Below are 20257 nucleotides of genomic sequence, written 5' to 3'. Positions count from 1 at the left end.
GGAATGGATATGAGCAACACATCTCAAAGAACAACAGTTACAAAGGTGAGTAACCGTCTTTTTTGACCTGTTGGTTGAAAGTCATGCACTATCTCCTATTCCGGATCCAACAATGCATCTTTCTCCCATCCACCTTTATGATGATTCTCTCAACCACTTTCTGTCCTTCTGGGAGCTCATCACCTCAGACAGATGGATCCTGGAGGTGAGTTCTACACGCTATTCCATCCAGTTCAGCTCATTCTGCATGCCCTCCCTCCCTGTCCATCTTCAAGGACCCTTAACATGAGTTTTTTGAGGCAGGAGGTACAGTTCTACCTAGTCAAATGTGTTCCACTGGTCTTCATCAGGAAATAATCCTATTCCCAGTACTTCCTTGTCCCCAAGGAAAATGGGGGGTGGAGACCAATTCTGGATCTCAGGACTTTAAACGTCTTTATCTGGTCTCAGCAGCTCAGAATGGTAACTCTACGTCCCTCCATGGATCCAGAAGTTTGGCTGGTTTGTTTCCCTTGACTTTAGGATGTTTATTTTCATGTAGCAGGCCACTCCTTGTACAAACGTTTCTTATGTTTTGTGGTTGGCAGGGACCACTGCCAATATCATGTCCTGCCCTTCGACCTCTCCACTGTCCCATGGTCTTTATCAAAGTCCTCTTGGCCATCGCAGCCTACCTCTGTCAGATGGGAATAGTCATCTTTTCTTACCTGGACAATTGGCTCCTGAATGGTCACTCCTTTCTTGAAGTACAAACAGCAACCAACAGGGCCCTATTTCTGTTCCATTTCCTGGATCTCTGCCTCGGCGTGGAAAAGTCTACGCTCTCTCGCACAAAAAACATAGACTCTGTTGGGGCCATGCCAGATTCCTCTACCACCACCAGAGCATACTTGCTAACGGACAGGTTTTCCACAATGTCCAGCCACATTTCAACAGTACAGCAGAGCCTGCAAATCACAGAAATGGCTTGCCTTCAATTCATGGGTTGTATGTCAGCCCGTATGTTTGTGACACTCTTAGCAAGGATACACTTTCTGTGTCTTCAAGCCTGGCTGAGAACCATCTACATTTCCAACAACACAGTCTATGTCCATATCTCAGAGAGTTCTCGGTGGAAAGGTCCCCAAAAGGTATGGGTGGGAGTTCCATTTTAGCAGCCCCTTCCCACAAAGATCATCTGTCCATATGCCTCCCTGCTAGGCTGGAGTGTGCACTTCCAGGGTTTCACAGCGTAGATCAGAGTGGCCCCACAGGAGGCAATCCTCCATATCAGCATACTGGAACTCAGGATAGTATTACGCTTGCCAGCAGTTCCTTTGCCATGTCAGAGACCACCCAACCAGAATAATGATGGACAACAGAAAAGCAATATATTATCTCAGTTGACAAGGAATAGCAAGATCCCAGTTGTTATGCACCAAATCCATAAGACTGTGGAACTGGTGCATATCATATCACATGCAGATCTCAGTGGTTTACCTACCAGGACTGCAGAATACAGTGGCAGACTCCCTCTGCCTCAACCACAAATGGGAGGTGAATGATATGGTATGCCGAAGGACACATCTTGCCTGGGGCCATCTGGAGATAGATCTGTCCATGACACCATCCAATGCAAAGTGCAGATGATTCTGTTCAGGAGGCAAGGGGGCACAGTGCCCACTTGATGGGAGGTGCCCTAGTTGTCTTTTGACCCCATGTATCTCTGCATGATCATCTCCCAACACCATCACTACTCACGGTCCTGATCAAATGGAAACAGGAGAAATTAGTAGCCGTCCACATTGCAGCATCATGACCAAGGCAGGTATGGTTTCCAGAGCTTGTTTGCGTGTCTCAGCAACTGCCTCCACCTTCCCCTGACAGTAGAATTCTTCACCAAGGAGTTGGGATTGCTCCCTTCTTTCTCCAACCTTCCCCTCAAGGCGTTACTACTAGATGGCTCTCTGGTATAGAACAAGACTGCTCTCCAGAGGGACAAACAGTGCTGCTCCATAATGGAGAACCTAGCTTCAGCAGTGGAAACGTTTTCATGTTTGGTGCAGCCACCAATTTATGCTTCCTGTTGAGTCTTGTCTGACACACATTCTTCATTATCTGCTAAAATTTTTAAAAACAGGATTCTAGCTGAGCTCAGTTACAATTAGTTTGGCAGCTATCACAACTTTTCACCCCTTAGTGAGGGGTTTTCAGTCTTCACTCATCCAGTGACTGACATTTATTTAAAGGCCTGTTCAACCGTTTTCCTCCTCTCAAAGAACCTACTCTACAGTCGGACCTCATCTTACTCCCTAATGCGCTGCGGAAACCTCTATTAGAACCTATGGGGAGCTGTCCCCCTCCAAGGGTGATAGCTCATTCCACCAGGCCTCGTCTACCTTGTAGCCCTACTAAAAACATATGCATCACAGACATCTTCAAGACAGTCAGCTGGTCTTTGGCACGCCCTTTCCAGCGCTATACTCTCATACCTGCTTTCAGGGGCAACACTGTCTGTGGTGATTCTGTTCTATACTCTCTACTCAATCAGCCTCCTTAGCACCCTTCTCCATAATTGAGGTACTGCTCAGGAATCACCTCATGTGGACAACTTTTATAGGGACTCTACTTGAAGAAGGAGAGGTTACTTACCTTTTAAAGTAACTGGAGTTCTTTGAGATATGGGTTTTCCACTGCCCACCCTCTGTTCCCTCTGCCTTGGAGTTTTCTCAGTGTTCTTTTCCAGTTAAGAAAGAACTAGAGTGGCAGCAGGTCCATGCGCTCACCCTGGAGCATGACAGCGTGTTGGTTACAGGCTCTGACCTGCAGATGCTGCTGCTGAAAATCTCTCATCAAGAGTGCATGGGCATGTGCATGTTCTCGTGTGGAGCACCCATAGAGACGTACTTCTCAAAGAATTCCAATTACTGTACAAGGTAAGTAACTTCTCCTTTTTTTTGGCTTTCATAACTCAGAAAAAGTCTCCTCTGATTAGCTTTAAATTTGCAAAGAAATTCTCGTCTGGTTGGAGTTTTATTAATGCATGCAGCACTCTCAGCCTGCATGGCACTTTACAGACATAAAGCGACAGCTCCTAGCGCTGAGGTCCTTGCATCTAAATTTGACATGTCAGAGCAGAGAATGACTATAAATGGCGAGAGCATTAGAACATGGGTTTTAGCTCTTGATCTCATAAAGGCTTTTTAAAATGTTTGGTCTTTAATTTTAAAATTAGGAACAATCTCTGGCATGACTGTTGGGTGACAGATAACAATGGAAGGGTTTGGAAGAAAGTGATGCATGCGATATTGCCACACAGAAGAGTGGAGGGAAGGAGGTCAGATTAAGACTTAGAATGGAAACCTGTTATCCTTACTGCTGATCTGCAGTGTCTTATTGTTCTTCATGTATGGCAGTGTGGAGCCCACTATTGCTGCATGTGCGCCTCATACACATGACAGCTGATTTTTGTCAAAAACCGGGTCCTTTGGGGCCATGTTTGCTGTCTGTGCCACCTCCTGCCTCTTTACAGGGGCATAAAGGCCAGGGCAGCCATGACGCTCTGTTCTCTCTTACACAGCACTGAGACAGAACCTGGCAAGTGTCCAACCTGCTAGTTCTTAGCTTTGGCGAAATTTCTTCAAACTCTTCCCATAAAAACTCTTCATAATGCTTCTGATTCTCTGATGTACAACCTCCATGAATTAAATCGACCCACCTGTACTGAATATTTTACAGTCAACATCTCTGTACGGGGATTCTCAACATGATGGGCTGAAACCTTCAGGCTTCAAACTGTGCCCATCCTGCAATGGACTAATTCCTCAGAAATATAGATACAACAGGTGTCTCGTCTACTTAGGAGAGTCCCAGAAAACAAGCAGATGCTCAGTATGACATTCTTTCTCTGTAAGAACACACAAGCTTAAGGAAGCATGGTTGAAGCTTCATTTCTTGGAACAGTCTATGAAGGTCTCTTCCGATCCTGAGAAGATGAGATTCAGGGTTCAAGTAGTGGACAAGGCAGCTTCACCAGCATCCAGTCTAGCAAAGCAGCAACTCCAAAGACCATCATGGAGAAGAGACCACTGAGGAAAGATCCAGCACCAAAGCAGGACCACACAAGCGCAGCAGGTGCTATCAGCACCAAAGCAGATGATGACAGTCTCAGGATCAGTCTGGCACTGAGCAGGGCTGCTTCAAACACAGAGGAAGAGCTCAGTATCCTTCCATGAGGACAGACCACCTGATGCCTCAGAAGATAAAGCCACCAAACCCCACACAGCATTTAGGACTAATAAGGAATACCCTGCAGCTCAAAATAAGCCTTCTCTGACACTGATTCCAGCTCCAGCAACTCACCTCGAGCATCAGCAACACAGCTGAAGATGAGCTACTAGGAAAACCAGGGCCATCAGTACTGAGGCATCTACTGGTACCAGTACAAAGCCTTGAGTGCACTGTATACGTTGGCAGCAGGGCAGAGCAGCAGCATCCTGTTTCACTCCCAAAGGTCCTGTCTTCATCATCACCCAACAAGACAGTGATCTCAGCATGAGATGACTTCATAGATTCCAAGGCCAGAAGAGCCTATTGTGATCATCTAGTTTGACCTCCAGTAGAACATAGGCCAGAGAACTTTGCCAATGTATTTCCTAGAGCTCCTTATAAGAGTTGCTGAGTCTCTGGAGAGAGAGAGAGAGACTTCAGTCACATCAGAGAAATCTCATAAGTTTGTTCTGACAGCTCCCAGTCCACCCAGAACCATCCTCTACATAAATGAAGAGTTGCTCGACCTGGCAAAGACCCTGTAATGTTCGCTGGCCAAAGTAACAAAGACTGCAAAACGGCTGGAGAAACGGTGCCAGGTCCCTCAGCCTGGGTTTGAGTACTTGGCTCCTTAGTCATTACAATGCTCCAGGAAAAATCTAAATCAAACAAGAGAACCCCTAAGGACAAAGATCCAAAACAGCTTAATCTGCTCTGGAGAAAATCTTACTCCTCTGCCTCTTTATAACTTCAAGTGGCAAACTGCCCAGCATTCCTGGCCAAAAATGATTTTGAGCTGGGGTAACGTTGACATCTTCTCTCTCAAAATATGGGCAGTAATCAAGAAAGGCCAGTTGGTGGCAGACAACTTTACAGGCAGGATTGGACGTCTCCGATGCTGCAGCCAGATCTATGGACATGGCGGTGACTGTGCATAGAGCATTCTGGCTCCAAGCATCAGGCATCGCTAGGGAGGTACAGGCCATGATCAAGGATGCCCTTTGACGGCACAGACTCAAAGCCCACCTGAGGATTTGCACACCAGCCCCATATCACAAGCCTTACCACCCTTAACCCAATAGGCACCATCCTGTCACTCCAAGCAACCAAAGTACCGTTCCATGAAGAATCCAAGATACAATAGAAGTCGTCAGCCTTCTGCCTCAATGTCATGCCCTGACCATACAGCACTTCAACAGATGTGACGGGACTCAGGAGCCACGCTAGTTCCAGTCCAGAGAGCACCCCTTTGGAAGCTAGCTCGCCCCATGCCACCGAGCATGGTCAGCAATGACATCAGACAGATGGGTGCTAGAGATCATCTCCTCCAATTGCACCACCTAATTCAGAGGAACGGGCTTCTGCTCTGAGTATTTCCTTATTCAGAAGAGGGCCTCCATCTTATCCTAGAGCAGAGGAGACTCAACTAATGCACATGCCATCTCAGGTTTAGGATAGTAATGCTCATATCCACCATTCCATCTCTCTAGGATCTAGGCTAGTTCTTGGCTCTTGACTTGCAGGATGCATACATCCACCTTGCCATCCACCTCACACACAGGAAGTATCTGAGATTCATACTGGGAGCCAATCATTGCCTATGCAGGTGTCACATTCTGGGGTGTAATCCAGACCAGTGAGAAGTTGTCACTGCCTGCCCCTTAGCCCTGAGTGCCTCACCGTGCTTTGCTGTTGTGGCTTCCAGCCAGGGCTACTCACAACTAACCTACCACCATGCAGGTCACACCCTGAGTGTCTGTGTGCTAGACAGTCCTGGTTCAGCAGCTCTGACCCCAGCAGCCTGTCAGCAGACACACTTTGGCTTCCACTAGCTTTGGTAACCACTAGCAGGGTGACCCCAACACACTCCCAGCCCTGAATTTTCCCAGAAAATCTGTGGTGTACACTGTCCATCTCTCTCCTTAAAGTGTAAACCTCAGTTAAACTAGCAAGTTGTATATAAATCCTATTCCAGCTACACCACTGTCACATTCTGGAGTGCAATCCAGACCAGGGAGGGTCTGTCACCACCTGCCCCATAACACTGGGAGCTGGGAATGCAAAGCATTGTGAGGCACTCAAGGCTACGGGACAAGTGGTGACCCAACCTCTCCCTGGTCTAGATTGCACCCTAGAATGTGACAACAGAATACTGCCCCTTGGCCTCTCCACAGCACAGGTTGTAGTCACAAAAGCCTGGCAACGGTGGCAGCAGCTTAGGGAATTGATGTGCACTTGTGTATGAACTATTGGCTGATAATGGGCACGTCCCAGCAGGAGACAGCAGCAGCCCTGGAGTAAATTTTCATGAAAGCTCCTTCACTGCAGGTTTTCGAAAGGAGGCTGGATAGCCATCTGTCTTGGATGGTTTAACACAATAAATCCTGCATCTTGGCAGGGGGTTAGGCTAGATGACTCTTGCAGTCCCTGCTAACCCAGTGGTTCTATGAAATGCTCTCTATGCTCTCCTGGTGAGAACTCTTTGCGAACGATGAAGCTGGGAATGGGTGACAGGGGATGGATCACTTGACAATTACCTGTTCTGTTCATTCCCTCTGAGTCACCTGGCATGGGCCGCTGTCGGAAGACAGGATTCTGGGCTAGATGGACCTTTGGTCTGACCCAGTATGACCGTTCTTATGATAAATCATCTGTCACCATCACAGACAATAGAGTTGTAGGAGCCGTGATTGACTCTTGATCACAGAGAGCTCACCTGCAAGAGGCCAGGTTTCAGACACTGGCAAGGGACTGTGACAGACACAAACCAGTGGGGTACGGGAGTCTGGAAGACGGCAAATATACTGGTCACTGGCCGAGTAGTTTTCTGTTCCCTGAGTGACCAGAGCAGGGGCTGCACTAGAGTAATCAGGAACCTTCTAGAACCAATTAAGGCAGATAGGCTGATTAGAACACCTGCAGCCAATTAAGGCAGGCTAATCAAGGCACCTGGGTTTAAAAAGGAGCTCACTCCAGTTAGGTGAGAGGGAGCCAGAGGAGAGGAAGTGCATGTGAGGAGCTGGGAGCAAGAGGCACAAGGAGCTGAGAGTGAGAGGGTGTGCTGCTGGAGGACTAAGGAGGACAAGCGTTATCAGACATCAGGAGGAAGGTCCTGTGGTGAGGATAAAGAAGATGTTTGGAGGAGGCCATGGGGAAATAGCCCAGGGAGTTGTAGCTGTCATGCAGTTGTTACAGGAGGCACTATAGACAGCCGCAATCCACAGGGCCCTGGGCTGGAACCCGGAGTAGAGAGCAGGCCCGGATTCCCCCTAAATCTCCCAACTCCTGATCAGACACAGGAGGAGTTGACCCAGACTGTGGGGAAGATCACTGAGGTGAGCAAATCTGCCAATAAGCGCAGGACCCACCAAGGTAAAGGAGGAACTTTGTCACAGGACTGATAATTGAACTCAACAACAGTACGTTCATGTCTGGGGCTGCTCAGCTGCATGTCAACATGCATGTATGTGACACTCCCATGATAGATCTATTCACCACCAAGTGCCCATAATTCAGCTCTAGAGGAAGCATGAGTCCAAGCTCCTTACCAACTGCTTGCCTGCTACAGTGGGCTTCAAACTTCCTGTATGCCTCTACCCCAATCTCCCTGATCTCCATAGACAGCACAAGACTGCACTGCTCCTAATAGCTTCCTACTGGCCTAGGCACATCTCCATCCATCTCCCAATCTACTCACAGGATATCCTAGCACAGTGGCCCAATATTGCACTTTGACCCACACTAGTTGCATCTGACCTGAAAGTTGGCTGGCTGCACACCACTGGCAGACTTCTCGATAAGAAATCCTCATACAGTGCAGGAAGCAGTCTGTTGGGAAGACCTACTCCTTCAGGTGGAAATGGTTCTCCACATGGAAAATCCTGCATCATCTGGAACCCATTGAGGCTCCGGTACCCCAGATTCTTGACTGTATGCTGCACCTGAAACAAGCTGGCTTGGCATTTAATTCAGTCAGAGTCCACTTTCCAAACAGTATTAGTGTGTCACACTCCAATACAGTCGTACTCAGTCTTGTCACATCTTACAGTATTGAGATTCTGCAAGGGCCTGCTGCATACTTACTTGTCTGGCAGAGACCTGACTCCTACATGGGATCTCAGCATACTCCTCCCAAAGCTCATGGAGCCTCCATTCACACCACTATCAGAGTGTTCAATAAATCGTCATACACCTAAAGTAGTCTTCCTGGTAGCTATCACAGCACAGTGTGACCACTAGCTCCATGCCCTCCTGGCCAGACCTCTTTACACTTCTTTCTCAAGGACAAGCTGGTTCCGAGAAGTGATGTTTCTTGCCTGTTTCTAGTGTCTTGCTCTCTTACCTGGACAGGACCAAATGCTTCCTCATCTTTTTGTGGCTATATCTGGCTTGTTGAAAAGCAGCCATCTCATCACAGAGAATTTAAGTGGATCATAGAAATATAGGGCTGGAAGGGATTTTGAGAGGTCATCAAGTCCAACCCCCTTCACTGAGGCAGGACTACACCATCTCTGACAGATGTTTGTCCAACCTGTTCTTTAAAACCTACAGCTACAGGAATTCCACAACCTCCCTCAGGGGCTTATTCCAGAGGTTCACTACTCTGTATAGTTAGAAAGCTTTTCTTGTATCTAACCTACATCTCCCTTGCAGCAGATTATAAGCCCAATACTTCTTGTAATACCTGGTGGTGTCATGGAGAGCGGTTGATCACTCCTCTTTATAACAGCTCCTAACATATTCAAAGACTTATCGGATCCCTCCTCAGTCGTCTTTTCTCAAGACTAAATATGCCCAGTTTTTTATCCTTTCCTCATAGGACAGGTTTTCTAAACCTTTTATCGTTTTTGTTGCTCTCCTCTGGACTCTCACCAATTTGTCCACATCTTTCCTAAAGTGCCAGAATTGGGCACAGCCCTCCAGCTGAGGCCTTGCTAGTGCCAAATAGGGCAGGACAATTGCTTCCTGCGTCTTACATATAACACTACTCCAGTTAACGTGCTCCAGAATATTAGCCTTTTCACAACTGCAGTACATTGTTGACTCATTCAATTTGTGATCCACTGTAACTCCCAGGTACTTTTCAGCTGTATTACTGCCTAGCCATGTCGCCCTCATTTTGTAATCGTGCATGTGATTTTTTTCCCCCCCTTCCTAAGTGAAGTACAGAATCATCGAATTTCAGGGTTGGAAGGGACCACAGGAGGTATCTAGTCCAACCCCCTGCTCAAAGCAGGACCAATCCCAAACTAAATCATCCCAGCCAGGGCTTTTGTCAAGCCAGGCCTTAAAAACGTCTAAGGAAGGAGATTCGACCACCTCCCTAGGGAACCCATTCCAGTGCTTCACCACCCTCCTAGTGAAAAAGTTTTTCCTCATATCCAACCTGAACCTCCCCCACTGCAACTTGAGACCATTACTCCTTGTTCTGTCATCTGCTACCACTGAGAATAGTCTAGATCCATCCTCTTTGAAACCCTCTTTCAGGTAGTTGAAAGCAGCTATCAAATCCCCCCTTATTCTTCTCTTCTGCAGACAATCCCAGTTCCCTCAGCCTCTCCTGATAAGTCATGTGCTCCAACCCCCGAGTCATTTTTGTTGCCCTCCTCTGGACTCTTTCCAATTTTTCCACATCCTTGTAGTGTGGGGCCCAAAACTGGACACAGTACTCCAGATGAGGCCTCACCAATGTCAAATAGATGGGAATGATCACATCCCTCGATCTTCTGGCAATGCCCCTACTTATACAGCCCAAAATGCCATTGACCTTCTTGGCAACAAGGGCACACTGCCGACTCATATCCAGCTTCTCATCCATTGTAACCCCTAGGTCCTTTTCTGCAGCACTGCTACCTAGCCATTCAGTCCCTAGTCTGTAGCAGTGAATGGGATTCTTCCATCCTAAGCGCAGGACTCTGCACTTGTCCTTGTTGAACCTCATCAGATTTCTTTTGGCCCAATTCTCTAAATAAAAATATATGGAGATATACCTATCTCATAGAACTGGAAGGGACCCTGAAAGGTCATTGAGTCCATCCCCTTGTCTTCACTAGCAGGACCAACTACTGATTTTTGACCCAGATCCCTAAGTGGCCCCCTTAAGGATTGACCTCACAACGCTGGGTTTAGCAGGCCAGGGCTCAAACCACTGAGCTATCTCTCCAATGTTCAAACCACTGAGCTCTCCATCCCCACTAATCTGTCTAGGTCCCTCTGTATCCTATCCCTACCCTCCAGCATATCTAGAACTCCTCCCAGTTTAGTGTCATCTGCAGACTTGCTGAGGGTGCAGTCCACGCCATCCCCCAGATCATTAAAATACTTTGCACTTGTCTTTACTGAGTTTAATCTTCTTGGATTCAGACCAATTCTCTAATTCAGTGTTTCCCAAACTTGTTCTGCCGCTTGTGCAGGGAAAGCCCCTGGCAGGCTAGGCCGGTTTGTGTACCTGCTGCGTCCGCAGGTTCGGCCAATCACAGCTCCCAGTGGCCGTGGTTTGCTGCTCTAGGCCAATGGGAGCTGCTGGAAGCGGCGCACCACTTCCCGCAGCTCCCATTGGCTGGGAACGGCAAACTTTGGCCACTGAGAGCTGAGGTGCTCCGTGTCTGTGAACGCTCCAGGTAAACAAAACGACAGTGTATTAGATATTCAATTCAATGATTCCATGTAGTTTAAAATCATTAAATTTTGGTGTAGATCCATTTATAAGCCAACCCTGCTCTTTGATGCATCACTTTTTTACCAAAAATATTCAGCTTATGAATAAGTATATACGGTACTTAAAGAATCTCCTCTTACTGCTTTTTATACTCTTGCTAGTGTAACTCATTTTGTGCCTTGGCCGTTCTGATTTTGTCCCTGCGCACTTGTGTTTTTCTTTTTACTTCTCCTTAGCAAGTTGTTTATGTTTCTGCTTCTTGTAGGATTCCTTTTTGATTGTCAGCTCATACTGGCCTCTGAATAGTCTTCCTACCCTTCCCTTTACATCAGGACAGCTTGTAATTGTGTGTTTAATATTATCTCTTTGAGGAACTGCCAGCTCCCCTGAACTCCTTTATTCCTTTGATTTTCCCCATGAGCCCTGACCTATCAGTTCTCTGAGTTTGTTAAAGTCTGTTTTTCAAAGTCCATTGTCCTTATTCTGCTGCTTTCACTCCTTTCTTTCCTTAAAATAACTAAACCTGTCATTTCATGATCACATTCACGCAAAGTGCCTTCCACCTTCAAATTGGCAATCAGTTTCTCTGTTGATCAGAATCAAGTGAAATGGCTGTCCCCCTGGTTATTTCTTCCACCTTCTGCGATGGGAAGTTGTCCCCAATACGGTCCAATAACTTACTGGAAATTTTGTGTTTTGCCATATTGCTTTTCCAACAGATGTCTGGGTAGTTGGTCCCTAATTACTACCAACTCTTGTGTTTTGGATATTTCTCAGGTTTGTTCTAGAAATCTCTCATCCCCCTCCGCTCTGTGATTTGCCTGTAGTAGAGCCCTTGCTGCAACATCATCCATATTTTCCCCTTTTTATCTTTACCCAGAATCTTTCAGCCAGTCTGCCTCTCATCTCCTTTTAGACATCAGAACAAGTCTGTTCATTGTTGGTACATAATGCAACACCTCTTCCCTTTTAATCTTGCCTCTTTTTCATAAACAATCTATATCCCTCCATGCCAATATTCCAGTATGAGACTTGTCCCACCAAGTGTCTGTGGTGCTAATTGTCATAATTTATCTTGTCTACTAATACTTCCAGTTCTTCCTGTTTATTCTCCACACTCCTTGCACTTGTGTACAGACATCTAAGATATTGAGTGGATTCCCCCACTGTCTGTTGCTCCTATGACTTTATTTTAATTTTCCATGTCTTCCCCGACACAGCAACATCTAGTCTTCTGTTAAGATTGCCTTTTTTATGCTTACCTGTGGGCTTTTGTCACCTGGCCTCTTTGAACCTTGTTTAAAGCCCTTCTTGCTAGGTTGGCAAGTCAGTGCATGAAAATGTTCTTCCGCTTCTTGGTCAGGTGAACCCTGTCTCTTCCCAGCAGACCTCCTTCCCAGAACAGCACCCAATGGTCAAGGAAGTCAAGGCCCACCTTCTGACATCATCTGTGCATCCATCGATTCAGCTCCAGAATGTGCGTGTCCCTGCCTGGAACCTTACCCTCAACCAGGAGGACAGACCACCACTACCACCATCTGCATACCTCTGTAGTCACTGCTGATCTGCCCAGGGTCAGACCTGGCAGTATTCGTGCCCACATGGATGAGCAGCATGGACTAGTGGTCAGAAAGATGGAGGAGCCTCAGCAACCTTTCAGAGGTTGCAGTATGTCCACTTGGCATTGATTGATTGGCTACTGAGCCTTTCCCTTCAAATGTCAGGGCATGCTCCACCCCAAGGAAGAGGCAGGGTCTTCCACCTGCTTCAGAAACTTGCCAGTGTGTGAGATCTGTAAAGCTGTGCTGCGGAGCTCCCCACTCTGTTTTGTCAAGCATGACGCCTTGGATACCATGGCTAATCTGATGCCAGGTTCAGAAGAGCAGTATTCCAACTAGTATTTGACTGACGTGGCTGGCACGCCTCAGTGCCGCTGCCTAGAGGGGATACTGTTTGCCAGTCACCTCCAGAGGGATCCACTTCAACACTTATTCGAAGACCGATTACTTCCCCCACAGTAACTGTGGTTCTGCAGGATGTTGTAGTCCCTATAGATCCCACAGCCTACCGTCCAGACCGACATTTCGGAGTCCTCAGCTTCATGGCTGTAACGATACTGCTTCTGGCAGAACACAGCTGAGAGTATCAATTCAGGACAAATTGCTCAGAGCAGGGCAGTTACAGCCCAAATTAAGGCAAACCAAACCAGCCAAACAGAGAGGACTTTGGTCTCCCCCCACTAGCTAACCATAAGTCACACAAGCAATTCCCTTAGGCACTCCAGTTTCCCAGTGTCACCACCAGTGCCTCTCATTATGGGGACAAATGGTTATGAATACCAATATCCCAGTAAAAGGAAAAAGATTCTCCCGATCTCAAAGGACCAAGCCCCAGACACAGGTCAGTATGTAAGTCAGATCTTACCCACAAATCATGCTGTTGTCAATCCTTTAGAATCTAAAATCTAAAGGTTTATTCATAAAAAGAAAGAAATATAGATGAGAGCTAGAATTGGTTAAATGGAATCAAGTACATACAGTAATGGCCAAGTTATTGGTTGAGGCTTGTAGCAGTGATGGAATAAACTGCAGGTTCAAATCAAGTCTCTGGAACATCCACAGCTGGGATGGGTCATTCAGTCCTTTGTTCAGAGTGTCAGTTTGTAGCCGAGTTCCTCCAGAGGTCAGAAACAGGATTGAAGACAAAATGGAGTGGTTTCCAGGGCCTTTTATATTCTCTGCCCTGTGGGAGAGCACCCCTTTGTGCTTACTGTGGAACATCACAGCAGCAAGATGGAGTTTGAAGTCACATGGGCAAGTCACATGTCCATGCATGACTCAGTTTGCCATGTCATAACTTTAGTCCCAGATTTGGACCTTAGCGTCCAAAATATGGGGGTTAGCATGAAAACCTCCAAGCTTAGTTACCAGCTTGGACCTGGTACTTGCTGCCACCACCCAAAAAATTAGAGTGTTTTGGGGCACTCTGGTCCCCCTGAAAAACCTTCCCTGGGGACCCCAAGAGCCAAATCCCTTGAGTCTCACAACAAAGGGAAATAATCCTTTTTCCCTTCCCCCCTCCAGGTGCTCCTGGAGAGATACACAGACACAAGCTCTGTGAATCCAAACAGAGTGACTCCCCCTCTCCGTTCCCAGTCCTGGAAACAAAAGCACTTTCCTCTTCACCCCGAGGGAATGCAAAATCAGGCTAGCAAATCCAACATACACAGATCTCCCCCTGATTTCTTCCTCCCACCAATTCCCTGGTGAGTACAGACTCAATTTCCCTGAAATTTCCCAGTAAAGAAAACTTTAACAGGTTTTAAAAAGAAAGCTTTATATAAAAAAGAAAAATTCATACAAATGGTCTCTCTGTATTAAGGTGACAAATACAGGGTTAATTGCTTAAAAGAAATATGAATAAACAGCCTTATTCAAAAAGAATACAAATCAAAGCACTCCAGCACTTATATTCATGCAAATACCAAAGAAAAGAAACCATATAACTTACTATCTGATCTCTTTGTCCTTACACTTAGAAACAGAAGATTAGAAAGCAGAAACTACTTCTCCAAAGCTCAGAGAAAGCAGGCAGGCAGACAAAGACCTCAGACACAAAATTCCCTCCACCCAAAGTTGAAAAAAATCCGGTTTCCTGATTGGTCCTCTGGTCAGGTGCTTCAGGTGAAAGAGACATTAACCCTTAGCTATCTGTTTATGACAGAAGTCACATGGGCAAGTCACATGTCCATGCATGACTCAGTTTGCAGGTGGCAGCTATGGCTCACATGCTACCTTGAACGTTCCCAGGAATACTTATGTGGATTGGAGTCTCCCAAGGGCCATTATCAGTTAAATGTTTCTTGACTGGGCACTTAAAATTTGCAAATTCCTTTCTTAAGAAGCTGACCACGTGCTTCACTAATGCTATTTAGAGTATGTCTACACTACCCACATTACAGCGCAGCCGCAGCAGCATTGTGACATGGGCAATGCAGGCATACTTTATCGCCAGGGGAGAGCTCTTATGGCGATTTAAAAAAAAAAAAAAAACCTAATAAGTGGTAGTAGCTCCCCGCGATAAAGTTCTGTCTATACTGGTGCTTTTCAGCGCTAAAACTTTTGTTGCTTGGGGTATTTTTTCACACCCCTGAACAACAAAAGCTTTAGCACTGGAAGTGGCAGTATAGACAGCCTTTGATCAAACACATTGAGGTACAAGTACATAGCCAATATTTATAACTTCAACTACAAAAATGATACACACATACAGATATAATCATAACCTTTTTATAGACACCTCACACAGCAACCTTTGTACAATATTTGCAGCAAATATATAACAGTGATTGCAACAATGATCGATATGGTCACACTTTATGTCAATAACATAACATGTTTGAACTGTGAGGGAACTGAAGGAGGATTGTGGCTGCCCCACCCTTCATGCAGAAGCACGAGGAGGCTCAGAGCACAGGCGCAGCCCCAACAGATACTGCTGTGAAAAAGTTAAAAGATCTTATGCACATGAGGCTCATGGTCCCCTACAGTGTGCTCCATGCCGACTACAACATCTTGAAGGATCAGTTACTGGGGGGTAAATAACCATTCTTTACTCATGCTGGTGGCTCTTGTGGGTGTTGGGATTCTCCAGATTGCTGTTAGTTAATTTCATTTGGCTTCTGAGGCCCCAATGACTTGAGGTGCTGAGTGGTGCTCTTGCCTTACCTGCAGCAGGACTATGGAACAAGATAACTGGAGTGCACACAGATGAGCTTAGGAGAGATCAGTTGTGGCCCTGGTCCAGGAAGTGAAGTTTAAGTTGACTGTGCTATGCCTTCTAGGTACTGCTGATGGAGACACCCCAGAAGTTCTCAGTTCTGCACTCAAAGGACCAGCAGTTTACAGCCCTTCTAGATACAGCTACCAGGTAAGATCCATCATTGATTTCTAGTCACAGGCAAGCATCAGAACCTGCAGTTTATTGTCAGCAACTGATCAGGTTGCTTGAACAGCAAACAGTGTTGCTAAGTGGGGGTTAGAGAGAGGAGGAAATATTTGTGCTCTGACACTTTTTCTCCCCCTCCCCCAACCTTCTCCAGCTCCTGCAGTCTGACAGTCCCCGAGCAGAGTCCCAGGCTCTCCTTCAGCAGAGTTCCTCCCCCTACAGAGGACACTCTGCGCCGTCTCCTGGATACAGCTACCGAGCAGCTCCACCAAGAACAGGACACAACCCCACTCACTGCTTGTCGGAAGTGTCCCTTTCATCCACCTCCTATTCCAGCCCTGCCCATTCAGTTTCCACGGACTCCCCAGCTCTGTCTGCAGGGAATTCTGGATATTACAGCAGCCAGCAGCACTCCGGAAGTAGCGTTAATAGCAGCCTTCTGAAGAAGAGTCACTCTGCTGCTGCCAGTCCAACACAGCAGGTTGCTGCAGACTTAGTATCCTTGGGGTCGGTTTCTCAGTCCTGCACAGGAGCATCAGGTTCCAGCTCTGCTCCCCAAAGTTCCAGATCATTGCAGTCAGACTTGCGGACTATCAGCCTGCCTAATTCTGGGCAGCCTGCTCTCCACCAGAGCTCCAAAGGGTCAGGGGTTTCCAGTTCACAGCACTATCCACACCGTGGGGGAGGCAGTGTCCATCAGTATAGACTGCAGCAGCTTCAAGGTCCAGGAGTAAAGACTCAGACAGGACTTTCCTAGGGTTGCCTGGATTCAAGGAGAACCGAATTGCCCATAACTCCTTCCAGCTGCCTCTGGAAGTGGCTTCTGGGCCAATGCTGGGAGCTTGCACCTGATGCTGGGGGTGCAGGGGGTCAGAGGCTGGAGTAAATGAGTAAGACTTGTGAGCAGAGGCAGCCTCTGCCCTCGGAGGAGGATGCATATTTCTCTGAGGCAGAGACTGTAGCAAAGCTGGGTACATTGCAGAAAAGCAAATGGTTCTAAGTGCAATGACTGTGATGCAGCCTCTGTCTCCTGTCCTTGCCCATAGCCGTACTCACTTGTGCAGTAAGGACATCTTTTTAAGTATGAAAACAATTTAAAGAAAAATCTGGGGGAAGTTAAACTCCATTCCCAAAGCTCTCTTGGAGGTCAGGTTCTCAGTGCCTCGGGGGGAAGGCGGGGGGAGGGCTTTCATACGTTACGATCATTCCAGTCACAACAGACCAGCACATGCACCAGCTTTGGGCCTGGGCTGTGACCCCCCCACAACTAGACCCATTTCCATTGTGATAGACTCCAAGAACTGGTCAGTTAGCACTGGGACTAGGAGAGAGTGAGGGTGTGTGATTGTCGCTGACAGGTGGGTTTCGGGGCTCTGCCGGGTGTAACCAAACAGGGGTGGCTCCTGTGAATGTCACTAACGGGGATCTGTGAATGTTTGTCACTAGCTGGGAAACTCTGAATTGGTGTCGTGTGCTGCAGTGTGTATCATCAACAGGAAGGTCTCCATGAACATTGTCACTGTGTGAGACTGGGGGAGTTGAGTAGGGGTGACACTGGTGTCACTGCTCTGGGGGCTGTCCAAATGAGTCATGTTTGTACTGGGGTCTACGCGTGGGCTATGGAGTGTGTCTCCCAGAGTGCATGGTTGGTGGGGACTCCAGGCCTTGGTAAGTTGGGAGCTGTAGATGTAAAGTATCACAGAGTGAATCCTCCCGCCTAGTGAGAGAGTGGCGCCAAAGCCAGCCCAAAGGGAGTGTGCTGTCAGTTCAGCTCCATACAATTGCCAGCTTCTTTCTCACTTGTTTACTGTAATATCAGGCGTGTTTTTATTTATCTAATTTTATATTCAGTTATAACCATATTAGGTTAGCTAATATACAACAGGTAGAGTCCCTGGTGCTGCAGTGGGCCTTCTCCTTTTTCTGTTGGACAAAATAATGCTGTGAGTCTGTCTCCCTCTTTCAAATGCACAGTCTTCTTCCTTTTGTAGGGCTGTTACAAGTTCTCTAATTCACAATTGAAATCAGGTGTATGTTCAAGGTAGGGGAGACTTTTAAAATATTAAAACAAAGTAACTTTCTCCAACAGTCTGGCTGAGTATGTGTTGGGGATTGAACTTGTCACCTGGAATGCGGGTGTCTCTGTATACTGTATAAAATAGGTGTAAACTTCACTCAGTTTAGACCTGGGTGTGTAGTCTCCCATTTCATGCTGTGTGCAGCATGGGGCAGGCAGGCTCTGCCCTGCCTAGTGGCAACAGTGGATTTGGGGGTTGGGAGCAGCATGCAGAGGTTCCAGCACCTCGGCATGTGCAGGGTGCAGAAGAGAGGCACCCTGGAAAGCTCTTGGAAAGGTGGAGGCTGCAGCTTCTGACTCTAGTGGGGTTTTTACACCATGCTGTAACATTTGAACTTTCACAAGAGATGTAATAATTTTGATAATAAAAATACTTAACTTGAAAATCAACATTTTGGAATTTCTCTTCCCTTTTTTAGCGGCTTTAATGTCCTCGCCCTGAGCACAGACCTACGGCCAGGGATTTTATGCCTCTCTGCCCTTTTTTGCCCCCCTACCCTTAGTTGCAGAACAAATCTTGAATTCTGATTTGGGTTATCATGGGCAAGTCACACAACCTGCTTATTTGTCAGCTCAGCTGGAATATTGAGTAAAAATCAAAATCCCCAGTGATATCACATGCTGCCTTGGAATCGAACTTTCCCAGGGATTTGTGAGTTGCTTCCCTTGAATCATGAGATTCCCTATAGTTAGCCACACACCATTTCATCAGCCCATAGCAGCTAATGATGTGTACTGATCTGAAGAGGGATCGCCTTGAGTTGGCATTGTACTGCGATACGCAGTAGAATTTTTTTAAAAAACTGAAACGCTCACAAGATAGGGGAAAAGTCAATACAACATTTTCTGGAAGACACAATAACTTTCAATGAAGAGAATTAATAACTTTCCACTTTACAACTTTTATTATGTAATTCTGCTGTTTGAAATGCTCAGGCTCTAGGTGTTGAGATTCTGGTCTTTACATAGATGCAATACTTCCTGGATATTGAAAAAAATCTTTTTAACATTTGTGCATACATCCTACATCACTGGGTGTCAAAACAAGAAAGCAGTCTCTCTGGCTGAGCTGCACAACATTGTTCCACTACACAGCTCAGTGGTCTGAATCTTCAGCTCCCTTCTCCCAGTTGGCCTTCTCGTTTAAAAAGCCTTTGACTAAACTTCATATCTCACGGAGCAAAGGTTTTCCTTGTGTAGGTCACTCATAGTTTAGCTGTGTACAGGAAGGTCATAGCTGATCAGGTTTCTAAATACTTGTTTTATTGAAAGAGATCTGAGGAAAACCTTTCTCTAGGACAGTGGTGTGTGGCCCTAAGATAGGGGAAAAGCAGCAAAGAATACTGTGGCACCTTATAGACTAACAGATATTTTGGAGCATGAGCTTTTGTGGGTGAATACCCACATGCATCCGACGAAGTGGGTATTCACCCATGAAAGCTCAGGCTCCAAAACGTCTGTTAGTCTATAAGGTGCCACAGGATTCTTTGCTGCTTTTACAGATCCAGACTAACACGGCTACCCCTCTGATACATAAGATAGAGCAGGTGACTTTTTTTTTCCTCCCTTACTACTTTCTTGATTCTAACTTTACAGTAACTTCATCCTCTAAAGATACCACATGTTTGGGATTCTCACTCCTGGCTCTGAGCACAAGACTGGCAGAAATCCCCTAGTTGTTTTTTTATCCTTGAAGCAGAGTTTGATAGCAGGGTAGAGCACAAGCCAGGTGCCTACTGTCTGTTCTCTCTCACACTCCTGAATGTTGCAGCCAGCCAGGAGGTAAAGGAACTTCCTGCAGGGGAATGCACCTCATGAACCATCCAGCTCCGTGCTTGTGACACTTTAATGGATACTTTTTCCATGTCTATACCTGTCTTCCAGTCAGATCTGGTTAGTTGTCTGAAAGGTTTGAGGCCATTTCTTCAGTTTGGGACACTTTGGTATGGTGGTTTGTTTTTTTGGATGGTGTTGCTACTAATGTAGAGGGGGATTGTTTCTAGTTGAGTCCTCCAGGAATCTGTTCCTGGGCCAATGCAATTCAATATCTTTATTAACAACCTGGAGGAAAATATAAAATTATTGCTGGTAAAATGTGTAGATAAAACAAATTCGAAGTGTGTTAAATGATGGGGACAGGTCAGTTATACAGACCATCCAGGATTGCTTGGTAAACTGGACTAATTTAAACAAAAGATGCAGTGCAATACAGATAAATGCAAGGTAATATATCTAGGAATAGAGAGTAGGTCACACATAGGGGTGTCTATACTAGCGACTGTTCACTTCACTTCTCCATGCTGTGGTTGTGCCCTAACCTCCATGTT

At 46.4% G+C, this 20257-nt stretch overlaps 1 protein-coding gene across 1 annotated transcript in view; it reads left to right on the top strand.

Moving 5' to 3' along the window:
* The window catches only part of LOC115654701 (histone-lysine N-methyltransferase SETD5-like), a 32963-nt gene extending 14643 nt beyond the window's left edge, over nucleotides 1-18320 (top strand). Inside the window, exons 3-4 of the mRNA XM_030569372.1 lie at nucleotides 15750-15835; nucleotides 16008-18320. Coding sequence (XP_030425232.1) covers nucleotides 15750-15835; nucleotides 16008-16610 — 689 coding nt within the window. The 3' untranslated portion in view covers nucleotides 16611-18320. The remainder of the gene's footprint in view (nucleotides 1-15749; nucleotides 15836-16007) is intronic.
* Nucleotides 18321-20257: the final 1937 nt, after the last annotated feature.

Source organism: Gopherus evgoodei, chromosome 7, assembly GCF_007399415.2.
Source record: "Gopherus evgoodei ecotype Sinaloan lineage chromosome 7, rGopEvg1_v1.p, whole genome shotgun sequence".
Taxonomy (NCBI): Eukaryota; Metazoa; Chordata; order Testudines; family Testudinidae; genus Gopherus; species Gopherus evgoodei.
This window is presented reverse-complemented; position numbering and strand designations above follow the sequence as displayed.